This window comes from Macaca fascicularis, chromosome X (genome assembly GCF_037993035.2).
Source record: "Macaca fascicularis isolate 582-1 chromosome X, T2T-MFA8v1.1".
Classification (NCBI taxonomy): domain Eukaryota; kingdom Metazoa; phylum Chordata; class Mammalia; order Primates; family Cercopithecidae; genus Macaca; species Macaca fascicularis.
In genome coordinates, this window is record NC_088395.1 from 116,751,809 (window position 1) to 116,775,956 (window position 24,148).

The 24,148-nt window shown below is 40.1% G+C and overlaps 2 protein-coding genes across 19 annotated transcripts in view; one reads left to right on the plus strand and one right to left on the minus strand.

The window, feature by feature from the left end:
* Positions 1-24,148, plus strand: part of TMEM164 (transmembrane protein 164) — a 350,347-nt gene that overhangs the window by 182,422 nt on the left and 143,777 nt on the right. For 7 of the 14 annotated variants that reach the window (XR_012429943.1, XM_074029420.1, XM_074029423.1 and 4 more), the window contains one exon: positions 659-13,163. The exons of 6 other annotated variants lie outside the window; for them this stretch is intronic. The gene's annotated coding sequence lies outside the window, so the exon portion shown is untranslated. Of the gene's footprint in view, positions 1-658; positions 13,164-24,148 lie in introns of those variants that run through there. One more of the 14 variants, XM_065538803.2, reaches the window with a different exon arrangement.
* AMMECR1 (AMMECR nuclear protein 1) overlaps positions 12,459-24,148 on the minus strand; it is a 258,316-nt gene continuing 246,626 nt past the window's right edge. For 3 of the 5 annotated variants that reach the window (XM_074029417.1, XM_065538798.1, XM_065538797.1), the window contains 3 exons: positions 20,755-20,845; positions 19,260-19,356; positions 12,459-14,732 (listed from right to left, as the gene is read on the minus strand). In XM_074029417.1, coding sequence (XP_073885518.1) covers positions 14,492-14,732; positions 19,260-19,356; positions 20,755-20,845 — 429 coding nt within the window. In that variant the 3' untranslated portion in view covers positions 12,459-14,491. Of the gene's footprint in view, positions 16,954-19,259; positions 19,357-20,754; positions 20,846-24,148 lie in introns of all 5 variants that reach the window. The other 2 variants (XM_005594363.5, XM_005594362.5) reach the window with 1 other exon arrangement.

Here is a 24,148-nt window from a genome sequence, read left to right on the forward strand (position 1 = left end):
CTGTCCCAGTTCCTCCCTTTCAGGTCCCGAGTGCCCTTGGCAAAGTCATACCTTTCCTGAACTCCATTTGCAAAATAGTAATAAATACCCTTGTCTAGCTTACCCCACAGGACATCTATGAGGAATCCAGTGAGGTCAGTGGGTGTGAGAGGGCTCTATAAAGTTCTGTCCAGTGGAAGGTGTTCCTATTTCCAGACAGTTTGGTTACTATGCTTGTTCTCAGAGCACAGAGGTTAGCTGGGGTTTTGACTGCACTCATACCCAATCTGCCTTAATGTGCCCTGTGGGGTTGTGGTCTGTGGTGTGTTTGTGAGTGGGTGTTTGTATGTAGGACAGGTGATACCTCAGTTTATTTCATGGACTCTAAGACATTTTTTTTTTTGCATTTTAACATCATTAAAATTGGAATGCATCTTAAAATCAGTGGCATGACAGTTTAATCAGCAACTTTCTTCTTTTTCAGCAGTATATAAAATAACAGACATCTTATAATCTAAGGCATATTAGAATCAATGAAATACTGTAATTGTTAACTTAGATTCCTCTTCCTCTTCCCCCATGAAAGTCACCTTCTTGCTAGAGAAAACCGTTTTGGAAAAATATACAGACTTTTAGCTTACAGCCTCATTCTAACACTCCTCTTTTTCTTCCCTGCCAGCATCCACCCAGGCCAGGCAAGCTTTCTGCTTCTTGACCAGAAGGGGACCCACTTTGTTGAGCTCTCTCTTGAGACAGATGGTTTGCGGGACATGAGAGGGAAGAGGCAGAGTAATACCTGCATAAGGAAGCCCACTGTGCCAAATGACAGGGAAGGAGTCAGACAAGCTAGGCCACCCAGCCCCAATAGCTCTGGTTTCTTTCTTTCCCCAACAGCAGCCTGGCCAGACAACTCAGCCTACTTCCCTGGGGAACTCCTAGGGCTAGTCATTGCCAGAGGTGAGGTAAGCTGGCAGAAGTAGGGGTGGGGTGTGAAGCCCAACATGTCCTGAACTCCCTCGGTTAATGTGAGTGGCTGTCTGGCCCATGCAGAAGAACACACTGATTTCCCTACCTCCTCCAACAAGGTCGAAGAAGAGTCAGGTAGTAAGCCTTTCAAGGAAAAGCAGCACTTTGTCCTAGGGAACCCTGAGCCATGGGCATTTCACTGCAATTAGGAATTGCCACCAACATCCCCTCAGTCCTGGCAGTCACTCAAATTAAACTCTGCCCTTGTAACCTTTAGGCCATCCTCTTCCAGAAGGGAAGAGGAGTGTCTGCATAGTGAGATCTAGGGATACTTGGTCACAGGAAGCCGCTTTTGGACATTTCTCCCCCAGAGAGCTTAGCAAGACATGATCAGCCTGGATTACAGCCGCCCTCACGTAACTGGGTTAAAGTGTTGGCCTACTTAGGCCCCTCCTGCAGTGGCCTCCTTCAAAGCTGATGAGGCCGATTAGGGGGCTATTTCTGAGATCTAGTCGTGTACCCAGAAGCCTGAGGGCGGTCCTCCCCTGACTAGAAAGACAATGACCAAGGCTGGACAGCCAAGGGCAGAGTGAGATTTGCCCATAGGAGAGCATTGCCGTCAGAACTCATGTATTCTTGTAAAAGAACCAAATAATATCAAGGCTAAGTCCCTGGATTTTGAACTTCAAAAACCAAACCAACCAATCAGTTTTCAGGGATAGGCCTAGTCCTACACCTTTGCCATCTTCAGAGCTAAAGAGAGGTAGCAGATCGCCAAAATAAAATCTTCAATTATAGTTGTAGTCACTAGCCTCCACTCAGTAGGTTCTGTGCATTTGAGATTGTTAACTAACCTCTGAGCCTCAGTTTGCTCATCTACAAAATGGCAATAATGATAGCATCTACTTCATAGGCTATCGTGAGGATTAAAAAGAAAAGGCACATAAGGCACTTGGCACAGTACCTGGCAGCACGTTTGTTAGATACCACCACTACCATCACCACAACCATTACCACCACCATTGTCACCATCATCATCCTCATCAAGACAACAGTGAATGGGAAAAGCTCAGTCTCTGGAGCCTGACAAACTTGGTTTGAATCCTGACTTTGCCACTTCATAGTTAGGTGGCCTCAGATAAGTGACAACTTCCTTAAACTTGAACTTGATTCTTATTCTGTAAAACGGGAAACTCATAAGGCTATTGAAAAGTGTATAACATGGTTCTCCACAGTAAACACTCAATAAATGTTAGCTATTATAATTATTAAAAAGGAGTGGTCAAGGTCAGTGGTTGCCAGGTGTTAGGAGGATATGGAGATGAATGGGCTAAGCACAGAGGATTTCTAGGGCAATGAGACTACTATTCTGTATACTACTATAATGGCGGATACATTTCATTATGTAGTTGTCAAAACTCATAGAATATACAATACCAAAAGTGAACCCTAATGTAAACTTTGGACGTTGGATGATAATGATGTATCACTGCAGGTTCATCAGTTGTAACAAATGTGCCACTCTGATGCAGGATGTTGATAGTGGGGTAGGCTGTGTGTGTGATGGGTATATAGGAAATATAGGGGAACCCTGTATACATTTTGCTCAATTTTGCTGTGAACCTAAAACTACTCTGAAAAATAAAGTCTATTTAAAATGAAAAGAAAGAAATGGGAGCAATCATGCTAGATTGTTATAAACTTAGGATGTTAGCTATAATCCCCATGATAACCACTAAGAAAATAACTAAAATAGAAGAGGAAATGAAGTGGGAATCAAAGTGGATATTACAAAAAAAAATACATCAAACACAAAAGAACGCAGTATAGGAGGAACTGAGGAACAAAAAAAGATATATAGCACAATGGCACAAGTCCTTTATTATCAGTAATCACTTTGAATGTAAATGGATTAAGCTCACCAATTAAAAGACAGACTCTGGCAGAATGGATTAAAAAACAACATGATCCAATTATGTGCTACTGACAAGACACTCAGTTTAGACCCAAAGATACAGGGGTTGAAAGTGAAAGGATTAAAATAGATACTCTATCCAAATAGTAACCACAAGAGAGCTGAGATGGTTACACTAATATTAGACAAAATAGAGTTTAAGTAAAAAATTGTCATAAAAAATGAAGAAGGAAATTTTTACTGATAAAGGGTTAATTCATAAAGAAGATATAACAATGATAAACAAGTATGCACCAAACAACAGAGCTCCAAAATATATGAAGTGAACACTGATGGAATTAAAAACAAATAGTAGACAATTCTACAATAATATTTGGCGACCTCTGTATGCCATATTAAATAATGGATAGAACAACTAGACAGAAGATCAGTAAGGAAATAGTTTCAACAACACTATAAACCAACTAGATCCAATAAACATACAGAACACTATACCCCACAACAGCACAATACACATTCTTCTCAAATGTACATGGGATATTCTCCAGGTTAGAGCATATATTAGGCCATAAAACAATTATTTTAAAACATTTTAAAATGCTGGAATTATACAAAGTATGTTTGGTTAAATGGAGCAAAGCTAGAAATCAATAATGAGAAAAACTGGAGATTTTGCAAATATGTGAAAATTAAGAATATACTCTTAAAGAACCAATGAGTCAAAGAAGAAATCACTAGGGGAATTAGAAAATGCTTTTAGATGAATGAGAATGAAAATACAACTACAACAACTTATGGGATACAGTGAAAGCAGTGCCCAGAGGGAAATTTATAGCCGTAAACACGTACATTAAAAAAGAAGAAAGATCCGAAACCAATACTCTAACTTTACACCTTAAGGAACTAGAAAAAGAAAAGCAAATGAAACCTAAAGCCAGCAGAGGGAATGAAATAATAAAGATTAGAGCAGAGATAAATGAAATAGATAATAGAAGAAAAAGAGTCAATGTAACCAATAGTTGGTTGTTTGAAAGGATAACAAACCATGACCAAGTGGGATTTATTCCAGGAATTTAAGGGTGGTTTAATGTAAGAAAATCAACCAATGCGGTACACCACAGTAATAGAACAAAGTGGGGGGTGGGGTGGGGACGTGATCGTCTCAATATATGCAGAAAAACCATTTGACAAAAGTTAATACCCTTTCATAATAAAACACTCAGCAAACTAGGAGTAGAAGGCAAATGCCTTAACATGATAAAGGGGCATTTATGAAAAACCCACAACTAACATCATACCTAATAGACAGAGACTGAAAGCTTTCTCCTAAGATCAGGAACAAGACCAGGATGTTTATGTTTACTTCTGCTATTCAACATAGTATTGGAAATCCTAGCCAGAGCAGTTAAGCAAGAGAAAGAAAGAAAAGGCATCCAAATTGGAAAGGAAGAAGTAAAACTATCTCTATTTGCAGATAATATGACTATATTCCCATAGAATACACACACCAACAACTACTAGAGCCAATAAATGATTTCAGCAAAGTTGTAGTGTATAAGATCAACACACAAAATCAGTTATGTTTCTCAATGCCAGTAATAAACAGTCTGAAAATAAAATGAAGAAAAGCAGTCTCCTTTATAATAGCATCCAAAATAACAAAATACCTAGTAATACATTTAACCAAGGAGGTAAATGACTTGTACATTGAAAACTAGAAAATATTACTGGAAGAAATTTTAAAACATCTAAATAAATGGAAAGGCATCCTGTGTTCATGTATTAGAAAAAATATCCAAATGACAATAGTCTCCAAAGCCATCTACACATTCAGTGCAATGCCTATCAAAATTCCAATGGCCTTTTTTTTTTTTTTTTTTGCAACAATGGAAAAGCCAATCTTTAAATTCATAAGGGAACTCAAGGGGCCTTGGACAGCCAAAACAGTATTGAAAAAGAAAAACAAAGTAGGATTACACTTCCTGATCTCAAAACTCACTGCAAAACTACAGTAATCAAAACAGTGTAGTACTGGCATAAAGGTGGACATACAGACCAATGGAATAAGATAGAGAAATAATAGAAATGAATGCAGACCTCTATGGTCAACTGATTTTCAACAAGGATTCCAAGAACATTCAATGGGGGAAAGAATAGTATTAACAAGTAGTGTTGAGACAACTGGATAACCACATGCAAAAGAATGAAGTTGGACTGCTACCACACATCACATACAAAATAGCTCAAAGTAAGTCAAAGACCTAAATAAAAGGAATAAAACTATACAACTAATAGAAGAAAACATAGAAGTAAATCTTCATGATCTCAGATTTGGCAGTGGATTCTTAGATTTGACACCAAAAACATTAGCAACAATAGAAAAAAATAGATAAGTTGGACTTCATAAACGTGAAAAACTTTTGTCCGTCAAAGGATATTATCAAGAATATGAAAAAGACAAACTACAGAGTGAGAGAAAATATTTGCAAATCATATATCTGATAATGGTTTAATATCCTGAATATATGAAGAACTCTTACAATTCAACAATAAAAAGTGAAACAATCAGCTGGGCGCAGTGGCTCACACCTGTAATCTCAGCAGTTTGGGAGGCCGAGGTGGGCAGATCACGAAGTCAAGAGATCAAGACCATCCTGGCCAACATGGTGAAACCCTGTCTCTACTAAAAATACAAAAATTAGTTGGGCGTGGTGGTGTGCGCCTGTAGTCCCAGCTACTCGGGAGGCTGAGGCAGGAGAGTTGCTCAAACCGGGAGATGGTGGTTGCAGTGAGCCAAGATTCTGCCACTGCACTCCAGCCTGTCTCAAAAAATAATAAAAGTCAAACAGTCTGATTAAAAACTGGGCAAAGTACTAGAATGGACATTTTTCCAAAGAAAATATACCAATAGCCAATAAGCACATGAAAAAGTGTTCAATATCAATGATCTTTAAGGAAATACAAATCAAAACCATAATGAGATGCCACTTCACATCCACTAAGATGGCTTAAATCAAAAAAAGAAAAGTAATGATGGTGAGGATGAGAAATAGGAACCTATATACATTGCTACTGGGAACCTAAAATGGTACAGCCACTTTGGAAAATGGTTTGGTGGTTCCTCAAAAAGTTAAAGGTAGGCTGGGTGCAGTGGCTCATGCCTGTAATCTCAGCACTTTGGGAGGCTGAGGCAGATGGATCACTTGAGGTCAGGAGTTCAAGACCAGCTGACCAACATGGTAAAACCTCATTTCCACTAAAAATACAAAATGAGCTGGGCATGGTGGCACATGCCTGTAATCCCAGCTACTCAGGAGGCTGAGGCAGAAGAATCGCTTGAACCCAGGAAGTGGAGGTTGCAATTAGACAAGATCGTGCCATTGCACTCCATCCTGGGCAACAAGAGTGAAACTGCATTGCAAAATAAATAAATAAATAAATAAATAAATAAATAAATAAATAAGTAAGTAAGTAAGTTAACGATAGAATAACCACATGACTCGGTAATTCTCCACTCCTAAGCATATATCCAAGTGAAATGAAAACATGTTCACACAGAAACGTGTACACAAATGTTTATATAGCATTGGTCCTAAGAGCCAAAAGGTGGAAGCAATCCAAATATCCATTATGATGGATAAACAAATTGTGTTACATGATACAATGAAATATTATTCAGCCATAAAAAGGAACAAAGTACTAAAACATGGTACAACTTGGATAAACCTTGAAAACATACTGAGCAAAAGAAGCCAGATACAAAAGGTCACATATTATATGAGTCCATTAATATGATATATCCAGAATAGGTAAATTCAGAGAGATGGAAGGAAGATTAGATGTTACTTAGTGGGGAGGGGGGTGGGAGTTGGTGAGTGACTTCTCTTAATGGGTGTGGAGTGTTTTTATGGAGCGATGAAAAAGTTTTAAAGCTAGAGAGAGCCAAGGGTTGCACAACATTGTGAATTCACTAACTACCGTAGTGTACATTTTGAAATGGTTAATTGTATGTTATATGAATTTTACCTCAAAAAAATGTCCAAAAAGGGAGCGAGATTGAAAATAAACGTGTTTCTTTTTCACAATCAAGTGCTCTGTGCACCCTGCTTGCAGGACCCACTGTGTAACATTTCTCAGAGCAAAGAATGTTACCTGTACTTTCCCAGCCTACTGCTGACTATTAGCAATGTCTATTTGACCTTCTCCAAGGCTGCAGGGCCAGTTAGACCCATCTACCCAACAGGAACAGTCCCATCCTATTTGGATCCAACAACTGGATTAACCCCATGGTTCCCTTTTAAGCCCCATCATTCGTGAGTACCACACAAGATATGCTAGGCCAGATAAATAAGAACCAATTCACCAAGGAGCATGACTTCATGTACTCAGGTCACTATGGCTACCCACCTCTGGCCCGACCACAATTCTGGGAAAGAGGCCATTGCTGAGGTATATGCCAGCGGGGTGGCAATGTCTTCATGCAGAGTTCCTGAAATTCATTTGGATGTTTTTAGAGAAAGCTTAGGGAAATGTTTGCATTACTCATACCAGCACTGTCCCTCAAAAAGATGGGGGTTTCCCACTCTGTCCAGTCCAAGACATCCTTTCCATTCTGCTAGGATATGTGGGAGTGGGGAATATGATTGTCCCATCCAGCTCTTTGGCCAGCCCCCATCTCCTATGCGGATACACAGAAACCCACCTACACATGTTGACCCATATGGTAACCTTAGGTCATTCCAAAATACCATTTAGATGGAACGTGACTATAGTAACTCTTAGTTTCAATATCTGCCTGATGTTTGGAAACTCAGCAGCTTCCTGTCAGTTAAAATGTGATTTAAACATTCTATTGTATACAAGTTGTGCTTCCTGCTTTACAAGAGTCCACATTTAATACTACCTTCCTGTCCTTTCTGCATAGCAAGTGATTCTGAAAGTTACTCCGATTTTCCTTTCCATGTGGTTTACTCTTACTATTGTTTCCCTCCTTCTGCTTCATGGATTTTTTTTCTCTGTGGGATAATTTTCAACCAGTAAACATACTATAAACTGTCTTCTCCTCTTCAGGCCTCAAGATAGCCTCTCTCTGTCTCTTCTTACCTCCTCATCATAGGAAGGGCCCAGTGCCTCTAAGAGGGCAGCTTCACAGTAAGGACCACAATTCTCAGCCACCCAATGCCATTCTGTGTGTCCAGACCTATTTCTTTTACAAGCACATCACTTCTCTTCCAGCCACCTTGCATATTCCTGCTAAGGAGCAAGAGAGCCACATTATGGGAACAGAAACAGTCTCCTCCATTCAACAAATTATGATCATGTCCAGTATGGGGTGGCTTCTGGTGCTGACATATTGGAGTGCAAAGAAATATAATTTCTCAACAGGGGCAGCTACAACTATGTTCTAATGCCACTGAGGTGGAAGCTATTTAGTGAAAACATATAAAACCCTAATGTTACCTGGGCCCCAGTCTGAAGGACTTTACCCAACTAGACCAAACTAGTATGCTCCTTACAACTCTTAGCCCAGAGTGGATTGTTAATTTATCTTACAAAATTATACTATATTCATTCTGTAACCAAGCAAGGTGCCATGCCTCTGGAGGGACAGGCACTCAATAAATATTGATGGATCATGTTGAGCTTGACATTTGGGAGGAAAAGAAAAAAAAAGAAAAGCTGTCATTTCATCAAATGTCGGCTTCCCAAAAGCTCTCAAAATAACTGGGCATATTGAGGCTCCAGCAGTGGTTTTGATTGTCCTGTGGGATCCTGGGGTTCTGTCGGAACAGGCCCAAGTTTCCATAAACTTTTTTTTTTTTTTTTTAATGAGATGAAGTCTTGCTCTGTTGCCCAGACTGGAGTGTAGTAGCGCAATCTCAGCTCATTGCAACCTCTGCCTCCTGGGTTCAAGCGATTCTCCTGCCTCAGCCTCCTGAGTAGCTGGGACTACAGGTGTGCGCCACCATGCCTGACTAATTTTTGTATTTTTAGTAGAGACGGGGTTTCGCCATGTTGGCCACGTTGGTCTCGAACTCCTGACCTCAGATGATCTGCCTGCCTGGGCCTCCCGAAGTGCTGGGATTACAGGCGTGAGCCACTGTACCCGGCTCTCTATAAACATTTAATACAAAAAAACACGTGTGTGTTGAAATACATAATATTTTGGAACAGTAAGAATAACAAAAACAAAAAACACTGAACAAACAGCTGGTAAGTTATATACAGAATGGCAACTGAAGACCACCAGTGGGTTAGCAGAAGCCGTCAGGTTACTCATTTGTCTTCAAACCTCAGGAGTTATGCTTCTCCTGCCCAAACTTCTTGTAAGCTTCAGAAAGACTGTGGACTTTCATAAAATTGAGCAATCTGATCTCCATGCAAATCAGGACCTTGTCGTTGTACAGCTAAAACATAGACATAGAGTGCTGAGACTGTTTGCTGTCATTCAGCCCAACTGCAACATTTTATAGTTATCAAAACAACCTCATTCTCCTTAATAAGTAGCTTGTATACATTTGTGCTTAATAGAGATGAAATAGTTCTTTCAATCTGATTTTTAACATAATGAGGTGCCAACTAAGATTCTGAGTAAAAAAGAGCTTCTCCCACCATGGAGGGAGACTAAAGGGGGAACAGATTACCCACCCCTTGTGACTTGGATGCGTCCTTTTAGAATGGGAGCATGAGCTCAAAGATGCCATGGCAGTTGGTGAGCACGGAGGCATATAATTCAGCCACTGCCCAGCTGTGTGCTGCAGACAGAGAGCATACTCTACATCTCACCTCTGTCAAATTAAGTAATCATCTGTCATGATGGAAAGCTGCAAGTGCAGGTCAGTGTTGGTTTAGATACAGCATGCACCCTCCACCAGCTGTCTGGGTGGGTCCATTTAAACAATTTGAGATATACGGTCAGTACCTTCCAAACATAATACATTAAGAGGTAATTCTTAATTGTTTTAATTGACACATAATTGTACATATTTATGGGCTACACAGTGATGTTTCAATACGTACAATGTATAGTGGTCAAATTAGGGTAGTCTATCTGTCACCACAGACATTTATCATTTCTTTGTGTTGGGAACATTCAAAATCCTGTCTTCTAGTTACCCAAAGATATATCTTAAATTCTTAACTATAGACACCCTACAGTGCTATAGAACACCAGAACTTAACTCCTCCAATCTAGTTGTACTTTTCTATCCTTTAACCCAGTGGTCTCCAACCTTTTTGGCACCAGGGACCGGTTTTATGGAAGACAGTTTTTCCACGGATGGGGCAGGTGGCATTAGATTCTCCTAAGCAGCACACAACCTAGATCCCTCACATGTGCAGTTCACAATAGAGTTCATGCTCCTATGAGAATCTAGTGCCACCACTGATCTGACAAGAGGTGGGGCTCAGGCGGTAATGCTCGCTTGCCCACTGCTCAACCCTGCTGTGCAGCCCGGTTCCTAACAGGCCACAGACCAGTTCTGGTCCATGGCCCGCGGGTTGGGGATCCCTACTTTAACCAACCTCTCCCTTTTCACTCTCTCAACCCTTCCCAGCTTCTAGTAACCACTATTCTACTCTCCACTTCTATGAGATCAACTTCTTTAGCTCCCACATGAGTGAGAACATGTGGTATTTACCTTTCTGTGTCTGGAGTATTTAACATAATGTCCTCCAAGCTGATCCATGTTGCTGCAAATGACAGGATTTCAATCTTATTTATGGCTGAATAATATCCCATTGTATAGCAATTTTTATTAAGGCGTCATATCTAAACAAGGTTGTAACCAAGTGCTTGGGGTGAGGATGTAGACTGACTTCAGAACAGTGCTTGAGACCTAATGTGATTCCCTCCAATTCTTGAAAGACTTCCTCCAACAAGTTTGAGCTTTGGAACACGAGATTGTCCCATGGGGCTACAGGTGTCAAGGCAGGCCTTTTAATGCAGTAGCCAAAAACAGTATATCCAGGGCTTTCCTCACTTGCATCCTCCCATTCATTTCTTCCTCCTGTAGGTGAAAAGCTTGAGCATACAGATTGCAAGCTATGAGAGCTTACCCTATCCAAACCCATACTTATCTTGGCTCACGTGGTTGAAGCTGCAGAAGTGGGAGAAGCCATTCTCCGAATGGGCAGTCATTCACTGGCTCTCCTGGCTGGCAGCTGTGAATCCCGGTGTGACTTCCCCACCGCAGACTTCTCCTTACCTCACGCTGATAGGACCCCTTAGATACGGCAGTATTTCCCAGTGACAGAGAGGCACTGCTTCATCCTACACGCCCATACTTGCCCTCGGAAGCAGGAAAGCTATTTACAGTGTCCAGTGGGGCATGAAATCTGAAGTGGAAATGCTGAAACTCTGGGAAGAATTTAGGTAGGTGGAGTGTGATTACTGAAGTTGAAATTTGTCCAGACCAGAGTTAACCACTAATGCTATAAAAAAAGAATGCTGTGGGCTCATTAAACTACTTCATTCTACCTGAACCTATTAATATTGTCTAAATCATTGAAAAATCTTATGTCCCATTAAACATGAATGATGAAAATAGGTAAACCCTGAGCAGATGGCTGCCTTTATGGAGCACTGTTCAAAACCACAGTAGTCCTCTAGGATCTGAGAACCCTGTTTTTAGCCACTGTGATTGACATAAGCACGTGTCATAAAATTTACATAGTTACCAGGGCTTTGGGGCAATGTAACAGAAAATCGTCCTGGATATATTCAACTAGCAACTAATCTTGAAATGTGCGTGAGACAGCAAATGTTTTAGAAAGAGCCAGAGGTATTTCAACAATGTCCTTGGTAGCCTTTCCATAGAGAAAGGGATAAGGCAACAGTAGGCAGAGGCAGCACCCCAAGAGATTCCTTTCTTGACATAGGCTCTTATCTGGCCCTTGAAAGTCAGTAGCACCAGTTGCCCTACCCTACACTCCGAGTGTTTCCCCCAAGCCCAAGTTGGGGGTACCACTCTGGAACTGGAAAAAATAGCTGGTAATAAGTGTAAGCGTGTGGTATGCCTAGTGTGTGTATGAGTACGTACAAGCTCTGGGTGACCACATCTTGAGCATTTTCAGACTCTGTCCTGTACTCAGAAAATGGGCAAGCCTTGATGGTAGGAGAAAGGGCCCCCACATCAGATGATTTCACTGAATAGCACTGCTACTGCCCCTCACCAGCTCACAAAGAGGAAATGCCCAATAACCACTGACTGATTTGGAAGGAATTCGGAGCGGACCTAAGCACAGCTAAGCTCCCTCCAGAATTCAAGTCTGATGTTTGTCTGAGTTCCGTGGCAAAGGCTCTAAAGGATCCTTAAAGGATCAATGTGGCCACGTTAGGGTGTCCAAATAAAGGCTAATCCATATCAGCAAGCCAGGATTCAGAGATAGACAAAAGGATGACATTGGCAAATCATATGGCAGGGAGTGGCTGCAAGCAGGTAAGGTTTCCCAAGTGCTAGTTTGGCAATAAATCAGTATCTGTTCCTAACTATATTCCTTCAGAGCCTTCAACTGTTAACCTTTTAGTAAGAAGTACCGACGAGACCAAGATCCTATGATGAGAGAGGTTAAACTTAAAAAAGAAACACAAAATAACTCGGTTTTAACATTTTATTGGGTAAATGATTTTAAAGGTAATAACAATAGTGTCAAAACTACTACAATATCTTTCCACAGCCATACCTTACAGACCCACATAAACCTTCTCATATTTTTTCTTTTTGCTCATATTTAATATTTTAAAGCCATACATGTCATATAAAATGCCCATTTCCAATAGTTTCTTCAAACTATTAAGCAATTAAATGTGGAAGGAAGGAGGGCCTAGTTATACTGGAAGGGGTTTCAGGTAATCTGTGATGTCTTACGGTAATCAAAAAACAGGTTACTAAGAAAGAAGGAAAAGAGGAGCTACTCCAGGTAGCTTTTTGCTCATTACAAGTCTCACCATTGTATCACCAAGAACTCATTATGCTGGTGACAGATTCAAAGTAATTTTGGGGAACATATAAAACACTAAAATAACTTAGAAACTAGATCCAAATATTTCAAAAGTAATCAACTTTGATATACAAAAGTAGTCAGAGGTGGTTACAAAAGTTTGTTTGCTCAGTGCGTCTATGTACCAGCGCAGTTACTGGGTAGAGCAAAATAAAAGGTTCATTTTCTTCTGAAATAGCAATAAAAAACAAGGAAAACATATCTTTGTATATAAAGGATCAATGCTGGTCTTAAGAATAATGTCATCAGAAACCCTTAAATCGAGAGGCACACAACGGGTTTCCACTTTTAAAAAATAAAAGGAAAGTCACCAGTTTATTTAAATGGAGGAGGTGCTCACACCCCTCAAATAAACTTAATTCATTTTAACATCACTAGCAAAAATCACTTAGAAACTGTACAAAAATAAAAAAGTTAACACATTTAATCCTGCAAGGTTTTTGTAAGGACTGGAAGGCAGGCTTTTGAAGCAGCATTTGGGCATGGCTGGGGGCTTCTTTGGTTTGATCTAACACACATAAGAGATGGAACCTATTCCAGATGACAGTTTCAAATTTCCTGCACATACGAAGACAAGATAAGAGGCCAGTATACAAACTTCCGGTGTGCTGGGCATTGGGACTGTATGTGCTGGACTAAAAAAATCTTATAACTGCTTTAAGCTTTAAGGGTGAGGGGAAGCAAGCCTTGCACTTCCTCCATCAATTTCACTGACCTCTCATGTTAGGGGAGACTACAGAGGGTAGTAGCACATTCTCGTGCAGTCGGAAGGCCACTTGAGGGGTGGGGGACAATTTGTTCTTTTAGAATCTGGTACCTGGCTGACCTTGTTTAAGAACAAGAAAACCCTTCCAGAAATGGAAGCCTTTTGCTACATACCAAAGCAAAGTACGTACTCTTTCCAAGAGGAAAAATACCCAGTTGCATCTGAAAACGGAAAACTTAAATGGAACGAATTAACATTTAAAAGGGGCTATGTAAACTTTGTGCTACTCAAATGAAGTTCAAGTATTACTTCTGAGCTGTTTAAAGATCACTGAACTCATACAATATTCTGATGATAAGAGTGCAATTCACATTTGTGTTTCTGAACAAATAAATCACAACTGGCTAGAACACAACCTGTGCAATTAGAATCTTTGTCTGAATTAAAGACATGCTACATATTTCAACATGTTCAAAGTTAATTCATACCACATAATTAACAGCTTTGTATATACGACAAAGGTGAAAGGGTCTAGCATTTGTTTGAAGCACACCATTACAGTTTGTATAACACCCTTTACACTACAAAGTCTTTTAGTCAAAAGCTACTTAGAGACAAAAATGCACTTTGCATTACTTGAATACAAAAGGAGACAAAACTATCCTTTTCCCCCAAGCCATGTTGGGAAATATTGCTGACCTCGTCCTTTGAAGCCTGCAGGATGGTTATTTCTTCAGTATAACATTATTACACTGCTAAGAAAATCTGTATAACATCTGCATATATCAAGGATTTTAAAAAATCTGATATGATTTTAGAGTCCGCATGACCAGTCACGTGACCTGCTCAAGATTGATTAGCACCGTTAAATACATAAACACACATATATGTATGTATGTATAAGTATATGTACACACACACATCTATGTATGTAATAAATCTTTGCTAAAAAAAACTTCTAACCATAAGCTCACCCAGGATGAGGAGCCTGTTGAACTGATGAGATGATGGATAAGATGGATTTCACGATAATATTGGTCTATTTTGTCTTTCTTCAGTTTGCTTGTTTTATTTATCTTTTTTTCTTTTTCATTTTCTTTTTTTTTCTTCTTTTTTTTTTTTTTTTTGCAGCAGACAATATCATTCAGCTTGTGCTCAGTTTCCCTATAAGGGTAAGAAAAGTTTCCATCAGGTAGCCACTTGTTTTTATACTGAAAGACTAATCTGCTCCAAAATGCTCCCAAGTAGAAATGACAGGACTCGAAATCCCTTTCTAAAGCCCAACAGCTAACTTTTTCTGACTAATCTCTAGCTTCACTGAAACTGGCTACCAAGATTGCATTTCAGGCTAACAATTGGCTTCTTAGTTAAGGCATCACAACTGAAAATGGTTATTTCAACAATGGATGCTGTGGATGAAGGAATACCAACAAACTTCTAAGAACTCTCATCAAAAACTAAAGCAGTTTGCTGTGCCCCAGTGGCAAGCAGAAGGAATTTAGCCCATTATCTCACAAACTAAGAAAGGATTTTTGAATTCTGAACTAGCAGTCTGTCACTTGTCACAGTAACTATATGTATAAGCTATATCATTTTGATATTCACTGACATTTTTTATAGTTTTAGAATATATATTCTGCAGCATACTTTAATTCATCACTTGATATGTTGGCTTCCTATTTGAAAACATTATATATATTTTTCCAAAGGGGTGTGTGTGTGTGGTATGTATATATATACCACACACACACACACACACACACACAGACACACACACATATACCATAAAATGAAGGTCATCTTCCTCCAGAATAATCTGTCATTTTTCCTGGGGATATATGTATGGACCTCCTATCTACATCAGTAAGTTATCCTTTGTATGCATCATGGGAAGACTGTCCTTGCAGATGAGCTGGGCTCTTACTATAGCACATCTGAATGCCAACTCCATTTTCACAGGTGTGACATAACATCAATGTAGTAAATGTGTTTCTATCAAAAGTATGTAGTGCAGAAAGAGATTCAAGCTATTTTATAGTATCTCTAAAACTCTAGTATTGTCCCCATGACAAACATATCTGAAATCATGACAAATATGAACTTTTGTTTCACTAAATTATCTTTACCATACCTTTAGATGGTAGCTAAAATGGACTCTAGCCAATCACGACTTACTGAAACCTAGAGCTAACAAATTTAAATTAATATAAAATAGACAAATGTCTCTTTTTGGTTATTTGCTCAAAATAATTTTTTTCAGCTTAAAAAAATACTTAAGAGTAAGGAATTTGTCTAATCTTCTGTTTCACATATAGAAACAATAAAATTTTACAAGAATATTTTTCTAAATTGCCTTTTTTCTAACCCCTCTTAATTCCACTTATATTCTTCTCAAAGGCACTAAATTCTGTATCTGCTCTCTTCCTAATATTTGCTGCTCATAAAAATGTTTCCTGTAGCCTTTTTGAAAGGTAGTCTGTACCTTCTCAAAACAGTGTTTTAGTTTGCAAATTGGCTCTATAAAGTGGTGAGGCAGTCTCTTCTATGATAACCAGCACAATAGGGATAAATGATTTCTCTCTCTCTGTGACAAGCCCTATCACGGACCTTTGAATGCTCACTACTAGAGCTAAAGTTCATATATTTTCACCATGGGAAAAACATATACTTAAGGAGTGAAGACCCAACTACTAAGCTGTTATAGCAAAGTGAATTTCAGACAAAAATCAAGAGTAATATGCAAATAACTGAATTTGATATGAATGAATCCCAAACTCAGGTATCAAAAAACAACTATCTTACTGAGGATGACTAAAGACAAACCTAAGTAAAATCCCTAAAAACTGCACACTTTCTTCCATCCACAGTCAAAGGAAGGGAGGGAGGGAAGGAAGAAGGAAAACGGGAAGGAAGAAGGAAAACAGGAAGCAAAACAGGAAGAAAGGCAAGGAGGACAGAAAAACAGAAACCTGACTGAGATAGCAAAGCAAAATTCTACATAATATTGGAAGAAAAAAAACCCAAAATCACATATGCTGCAAAAAAAAAAAAAAAACAATGATCTAAAATAATAAAACAGGATCTTAACAAATGCCATTTTTCTACCCGTTACCATGATGATCTTAATTGACGATGTCGAAGCTTCACCATGGCAACGGAAACTATCATCATAAAATGGTACAGTAAAAGAGATAGCTAGACCAAGAAGGTGTAGGGTCTCCTGGGAAGAGGTCTGCAGAGAGGCCCAGTGACTGGTTGTGCGGCTCAGTGTCAGGAATAATGGTTATATGGCGGAAGGGGATGCCCAATGCCATTTTGGAAATGATGATGCTGGCGATGAGCAAGGTATTCAGCATAGCTCAGGGTCATCTTTTCACTACGATACCTGAAAGAAAGTCAGGGAAGAGAAAAGTTAACATCGAGAAATAGGTGATATGCCATTGTCAGTGCTAGGAAGGACCTTAGAGATAATTTTATAGATCAGGAAATGGGGTCCCAGAGAGAAGCAGTGACTGCCCAAGGTCACAGAGATAGTAAGTAACAAAGCTAAGATCAGAACCTGGAAATTAAAAGTCTGAGTCCAGTGCTCTTTGCACTCTACTACTCCTTGTTTAAATTGTTCTTTTAGAATTTTTATTGCCCCCTCAGCCCCAGTTTTCTAACAGGAGTATGCATGTCATTCAATTCAGTTGATTATTTTTCTTCAGAAGTCTTCCACCTCTCCCTCTTTTACTGTTCTTTTCTCTGTCCATACATCTACTTAGGTCTTACCATTAAGTAACAACAACAAAAACAACTTTTCTTAATTCTGGTATCCTGAACTCTCACTTTTCCCTATGTCGGGCTTTCTTTTCATTGCCACATTTCTCAAATAGTTGTGTATATTTTCTGCCTTCAATCCCCATCTCACACTACTACTCAGCTCAGTGCTCTTTGGCTTCTGCTGCCACCCTTCTACGGAAATAGCTGTCAGAAGGCTTCCCCTGACTCAGCTTGACCTTTCCATTTGCTCATCACACCCTTAAGCTCTCTGGTGCTAAGGATTCTATACCTCCACATGCCCCTGGTTCTCCCCTGCCTCTCAGATTGCTCCTTCTCTCTGAATGCTCCTATCCCTGCCTTGTAGAATTTTGTTATGTTTCTGTATTTGGTTATTTTGGCTCTATACTGTCTCCCCACAGTGAACCCTATCCTTACAATTTCAATCATATCTAGCTATGAGCTCATACATTTTCATTGACCTACTAGATATTTCTATATAGATATCCTAAGAAGCACCTCAAATCCAAAATCAATGCATAAACTTAACATGCTCCTCTTGTGGTCCCTACTTTGATTAAAGGGATTACCTTGGTCCTTTTTATCTAGATTAACGCCTTGACTTCCTTCTTTATTTCTAAATGATGACCCAGTCCTTTCATTTCTTCCACATTATTTTCATATCGATTCCCACCTTTCTTCCCATCTCACTGCCACAGCTCTAGTTAAGGCCCCTGTTGCACCTCTTTTGGACTGCTGCCGCAGATTCTTAGATAATACCAATGCTTCCTGGCTAATTTTCCTGTTTCCAATTCCATTCTTATACCTCCCCAAGCCCATCTGATTAAAATCCTTCAATAGCTACCAATTGCCTATAGAACCAGGTCCAAATTAGTTACTCTGGAACTCAGGACCCTCAATGGTCTGCCCAACCTACCATGTGGCCACATTTTCCTCTAATGATCAGCTTCTCTATTACACTGAAAGATCAGCCCAATCAGACTATTTCGCATTCTCAGAACTTGCTTTGTACTTCACCACCCTTGACTCACAAGGTCTTCCTTAAGGGAATCCCTTTCCTCCCGCACTCTCTACCTGTCAAATATTCCACCCATTCTTCAAACCCAGCCCCCAACGGATCTCTTTGAAACTATCCGTTATCCCCCTCCCACCCTCTTAGAATTCCTCTTTCCCTACTTCATGGGAATGGATCTTGTATTACCCATCATATTCTGCCTTAGATTAATACTTTTGTCCATGCCCCCTCTATTCGCCTCCACGGTGAACTCAGGGAGAGCAGGGATGGAGGTATTTCTGAATTTCTAACTCCTCAGAGCTGAGAATAGGCCATTTTTATACTATAGGCATTCAGTGTAGTTTTATGGAATTGAAATAAATGGAACCAGCAGCCCATTTTCCTAAAATGTATGTTTTTTTCCTTTTTAAATAAGCATCTGTATTTTTTCATGCTGCAATTTATTTAGCATTTGAGTTTAGCTCAATTGTGTTTTTCAGCAAGCTAACAAGTTTTCTTGGTAGACTTCTATCACTGCCAAAATTCTGAGGTTAAATTCAAATTTGAGGACTGTTTATCAGAATCCTGGGGTTCTGCTAAGTAATGTCAAAAGCTAGTCAATTGCTAATTCAAGTACTTTCTCCAGTAAAGTAGTCTAAAGTCTCCAAGGGCTTGCTCATACAAAAGCCAGAGTAATCACACAGAGCTGAAGATGGGAAAGATAGGCTCATACATCACACAGGCTTTACTACCAAGCAGAGTTCCATTGTATCCACCCTCAGTATGACCCTGCCATTCATTTCCACTCTGTTTCAGAAAAGAGAAGTGTAGTTAGAGAGACCAAAGAAATCAAAGCGTTATAGGCATACACATCAAAATGTACAGGTTAGCCTTGTGCTAGAAAATATCTTCTGTACCTGGTCAGTTTTATGGTTTTCCTGAATTCATTAGTAATTGGAGCTTTGTATCCTCCTTTCCTCAATAAGGAGTCTATGGTCTGAATATGGTCCCATCCTGTAGAGAGTTGACCAGATAAAATATCAGTCAAGCACATGTAACAAACACCTTTCATTAAATACAAAATGACTTTGTAGAGGTCAGCTATCACTGTCACCAAATGCCATCAAATCTTTTGGTCCTAAAAACAATCACACAGAAAAGCTACGATGTCGTCCTTTACAAAAGCAGGGCCATCACCACACTCCTTAAATTCTAGCTATCCACAGTGTCAAACAACATTGGCTCCTTTATCTTCACATTCGAAGTCAAGGGGTCTAAGGGGCTGACAGAAATTGCTCAGTCGTGACTGTAACAAACCATATCTGCTGTACTTTCCTCTAACGGCGACATCTTTAAAAGGGAGTGAAAAGCCTATATGCCATTTTGCCAACTCAGCATTTAGGACTCCCACACCACCTTACAGTAATTGTTGTTTCTTATGGTATCTTCTGTAATTCTGTAACCATTCAAGTTTGTGTGCAGTATTCAAGGGTATTTTTATTAGTTCTGACATGGATGGTATACTAGTATCTGAGGCCCTCTATCTTTTATGTATGCTTTACAAAGTTAATGATACTAGGAGATTAAGACATTTTCTAAAGCAACCCAAATAAATCTTCAGGCAACTGCCTTGAAGACTTTCTGATCTGGGGATTTAATGGCATTAAATTTTGCTATTATGTATCTCCCATTTATAAGACAAACATGGGGAAACCAAATTACAAATGCTTTCTGATGAGAAGAAAAGCTCCCCAAGATAAAAGATTCATTTCAACCAACACAAAATCAGAATTTAGTAGTTGCTAAGAAAGGATACAATACTACAGAGTGAAAAGTTACTCTGTGTTACAATGTTGGTTCATACGGGTCTATGCTCTATGTGTGAAATAGGAAAATTCTGATTAGGAAGTATAGACCAAGCATATAAAACACTAATATTTCATGTTTTCTCAATGCTCCAATCTTCATGGGAAACCTACAATCTTAATATTAGCAGGATGAGTAATGACAACCACCTAACAATGAAACATTTGATACTTAAAATGACAAAGAACTATGTGGCTGATTGTCAAACAAAAGGCTTCTTTATGCCACAATGGAATATGGGAAAAAGGTACTTCAAATCAGTAGCAAATTGTTGCCTAAAATGAAACTCAACTAATATTAATTCTGCTTTTTAAAAAATATACACTTATGGGTTTATGCCATCAAAATTCAATGCAGGGATTCAACTTCTGTGAGTATTTCACCGACTTGATACAGACATTGCAGTGGCAGTGATGGAAGAGTCACTTCTTACAATTTGACACTGTTCAATTATCAGACATAACTGCAAGGTCAGCTATCGCATTTCGATTTGTATATTTGTTTAAATTCTTCACCAGATCACATGAAATAAAGAACAACAATGACCTTGCTCCTTTGCAACCTCCGGTAGGTAGGTGGCGGTGCGTTTTGATCCTTTTTCATTGATGAATTCTATTCTAATGCCATGTACACCCACCTGAAAGAAATTGGCAGTTTTATTAGTACAGTCTTCTTCATAGAATCAGAAAGAAAAGGTTATAACTTAACTTTCAAGAGAATGCAGTTCTTCCTTTCCCCTTGTTTTTAGAAGGACATATCAGTTTTCTCTTTCCAAAGCTTTGACTTTGGATTTGAAGGCCATTATGATGGCCATGGAGAGGGAAAATACTGATTTGCATGTGCCCAACATGCACTAGGCTATGATACTGTGTTTCGAAAACTGGAACAACTATTCTGAAGCTGTGTGTAGAATAAGATGGTTGATGGCAAAAATCCTACCCCCACTCCCAAATTGTAGCTCATGCCAATAAGGAACTAGAGACAAAGGTGACTGGCTTCAAAGAGATAGCAAACAACCATCCTGTTTTGCAGGTACACTCACCACTTCTGATTAAGTTCCAAAACTTTTGGTGCTGATCCCCTCCCAAACTGTCTACTCCCTTTAAAACCTTAAATTATATGTAGGCAAGCAAACACAGTCAGGTAAGATTGAAATATAATAATGAAAACAATCAGATCCTACATCATCACCCAGTGTAGATAGCATTTCTTTAAAAATGCATTATGACTTAGAGTGGGGTAGTAGCAGACCTTCACTGTTCATCTACACCATTGTCTTCACACAGCTCTACTAAATTTAAGAATAAAGATTTCAAATCACTTCACTGTAGTGCATTATTGCACAGTCTCTTTATATACTAGCCCAGAGACCAATGTAACTTTTTTATGTAAAACGAGCTTGTGGTGATACCCTTAAAAAGGTAGTCTTCTGGCGGGGCGGAGCAAGATGGCCGAATAGGAACAGCTCCAGTCTCCAACTCCCAGCGCGAGCGACACAGAAGACCGGTGATTTCTGCATTTTCAACTGAGGTACTGGGTTCATCTCACTGGGGAGTGCCGGACGATCGGTGCTGGTCAGCTGCTGCAGCCCGACCAGCGAGAGCTGAAGCAGGGCGAGGCATTGCCTCACCTGGGAAGCGCAAGGGGGAAGGGAATCCCTTTTCCTAGCCAGGGGAACTGAGACACACAACACCTGGAAAATCGGGTAACTCCCACCCCAATACTGCGCTTTAAGCCAACAGGCACACCAGGAGATCATATCCCACACCTGGCCGGGAGGGTCCCACACCCACGGAGCCTCCCTCATTGCTAGCACAGCAGTCTGTGATCTACCGGCAAGGCAGCAGCGAGGCTGGGGGAGGGGCGCCCGCCATTGCTGAGGCTTAAGTAGGTAAACAAAGCTGCTGAGAAGCTCGAAGTGGGTGGAGCTCACAGCAGCTCAAGGAAACCTGCCTGTCTCTGTAGACTCCACCTCTAGGGACAGGGCAATAACAAACACAGCCGAAACCTCTGCAGACGCAAACGACTCTGTCTGACAGCTTTGAAGAGAGCAGTGGATCTCCCAACACGGAGGTTGAGATCTGAGAAGGGACAGACTCCCTGCTCAAGTGGGTCCCTGACCCCTGAGTAGCCTAACTGGGAGACATCCCCCACTAGGGGCAGTCTGACACCCCACACCTCACAGGGTGGAGTACACCCCTGAGAGGAAGCTTCCAAAGCAAGAATCAGACAGGTACACTCGCTGTTCAGAAATATTCTATCTTCTGCAGCCTCTGCTGCTGATACCCAGGCAAACAGGGTCTGGAGTGGACCTCAAGCAATCTCCAACAGACCTACAGCTGAGGGTCCTGACTGTTAGAAGGAAAACTATCAAACAGGAAGGACACCTACACCAAAACCCCATCAGTACATCACCATCATCAAAGACCAGAGGCAGATAAAACCACAAAGATGGGGAAAAAGCAGGCCAGAAAAGCTGGAAATTCAAAAAATAAGAGCGCATCTCCCCCGGCAAAGGAACGCAGCTCATCGCCAGCAACGGATCAAAGCTGGACGGAGAATGACTTTGACGAGATGAGAGAAGAAGGCTTCAGTCCATCAAATTTCTCAGAGCTAAAGGAGGAATTACGTACCCAGCGCAAAGAAACTAAAAATCTTGAAAAAAAAGTGGAAGAATTGATGGCTAGAGTAATTAATGCAGAGAAGGTCATAAACGAAATGAAAGAGATGAAAACCATGACACGAGAAATACGTGACAAATGCACAAGCTTCAGTAACCGACTCGATCAACTGGAAGAAAGAGTATCTGCGATTGAGGATCAAATGAATGAAATGAAGCAAGAAGAGAAGTCTAAAGAAAAAAGAAGAAAAAGAAATGAACAAAGCCTGCAAGAAGTATGGGATTATGTAAAAAGACCAAATCTACGTCTGATTGGGGTGCCTGAAAGTGAGGGGGAAAATGGAACCAAGTTGGAAAACACTCTTCAGGATATCATCCAGGAGAACTTCCCCAACCTAGTAGGGCAGGCCAACATTCAAATCCAGGAAATACAGAGAACGCCACAAAGATACTCCTCGAGAAGAGCAACTCCAAGACACATAATTGCCAGATTCACCAAAGTTGAAATGAAGGAAAAAATCTTAAGGGCAGCCAGAGAGAAAGGTCGGGTTACCCACAAAGGGAAGCCCATCAGACTAACAGCAGATCTCTCGGCAGAAACTCTCCAAGCCAGAAGAGAGTGGGGGCCAATATTCAACATTCTTAAAGAAAAGAATTTTAAACCCAGAATTTCATATCCAGCCAAACTAAGTTTCATAAGTGAAGGAGAAATAAAATCCTTTACAGATAAGCAAATGCTTAGAGATTTTGTCACCACTAGGCCTGCCTTACAAGAGACCCTGAAGGAAGCACTAAACATGGAAAGGAACAACCGGTACCAGCCATTGCAAAAACATGCCAAAATGTAAAGACCATCGAGGCTAGGAAGAAACTGCATCAACTAACGAGCAAAATAACCAGTTAATATCATAATGGCAGGATCAAGTTCACACATAACAATCTTAACCTTAAATGTAAATGGACTAAATGCTCCAATTAAAAGACACAGACTGGCAAACTGGATAAAGAGTCAAGACCCATCAGTCTGCTGTATTCAGGAGACCCATCTCACATGCAGAGACATACATAGGCTCAAAATAAAGGGATGGAGGAAGATTTACCAAGCAAATGGAGAACAAAAAAAAGCGGGGGTTGCAATACTAGTCTCTGATAAAACAGACTTTAAACCATCAAAGATCAAAAGCGACAAAGAAGGCCATTACATAATGGTAAAGGGATCAATTCAACAGGAAGAGCTAACTATCCTAAATATATATGCACCCAATACAGGAGCACCCAGATTCATAAAGCAAGTCCTTAGAGACTTACAAAGAGACTTAG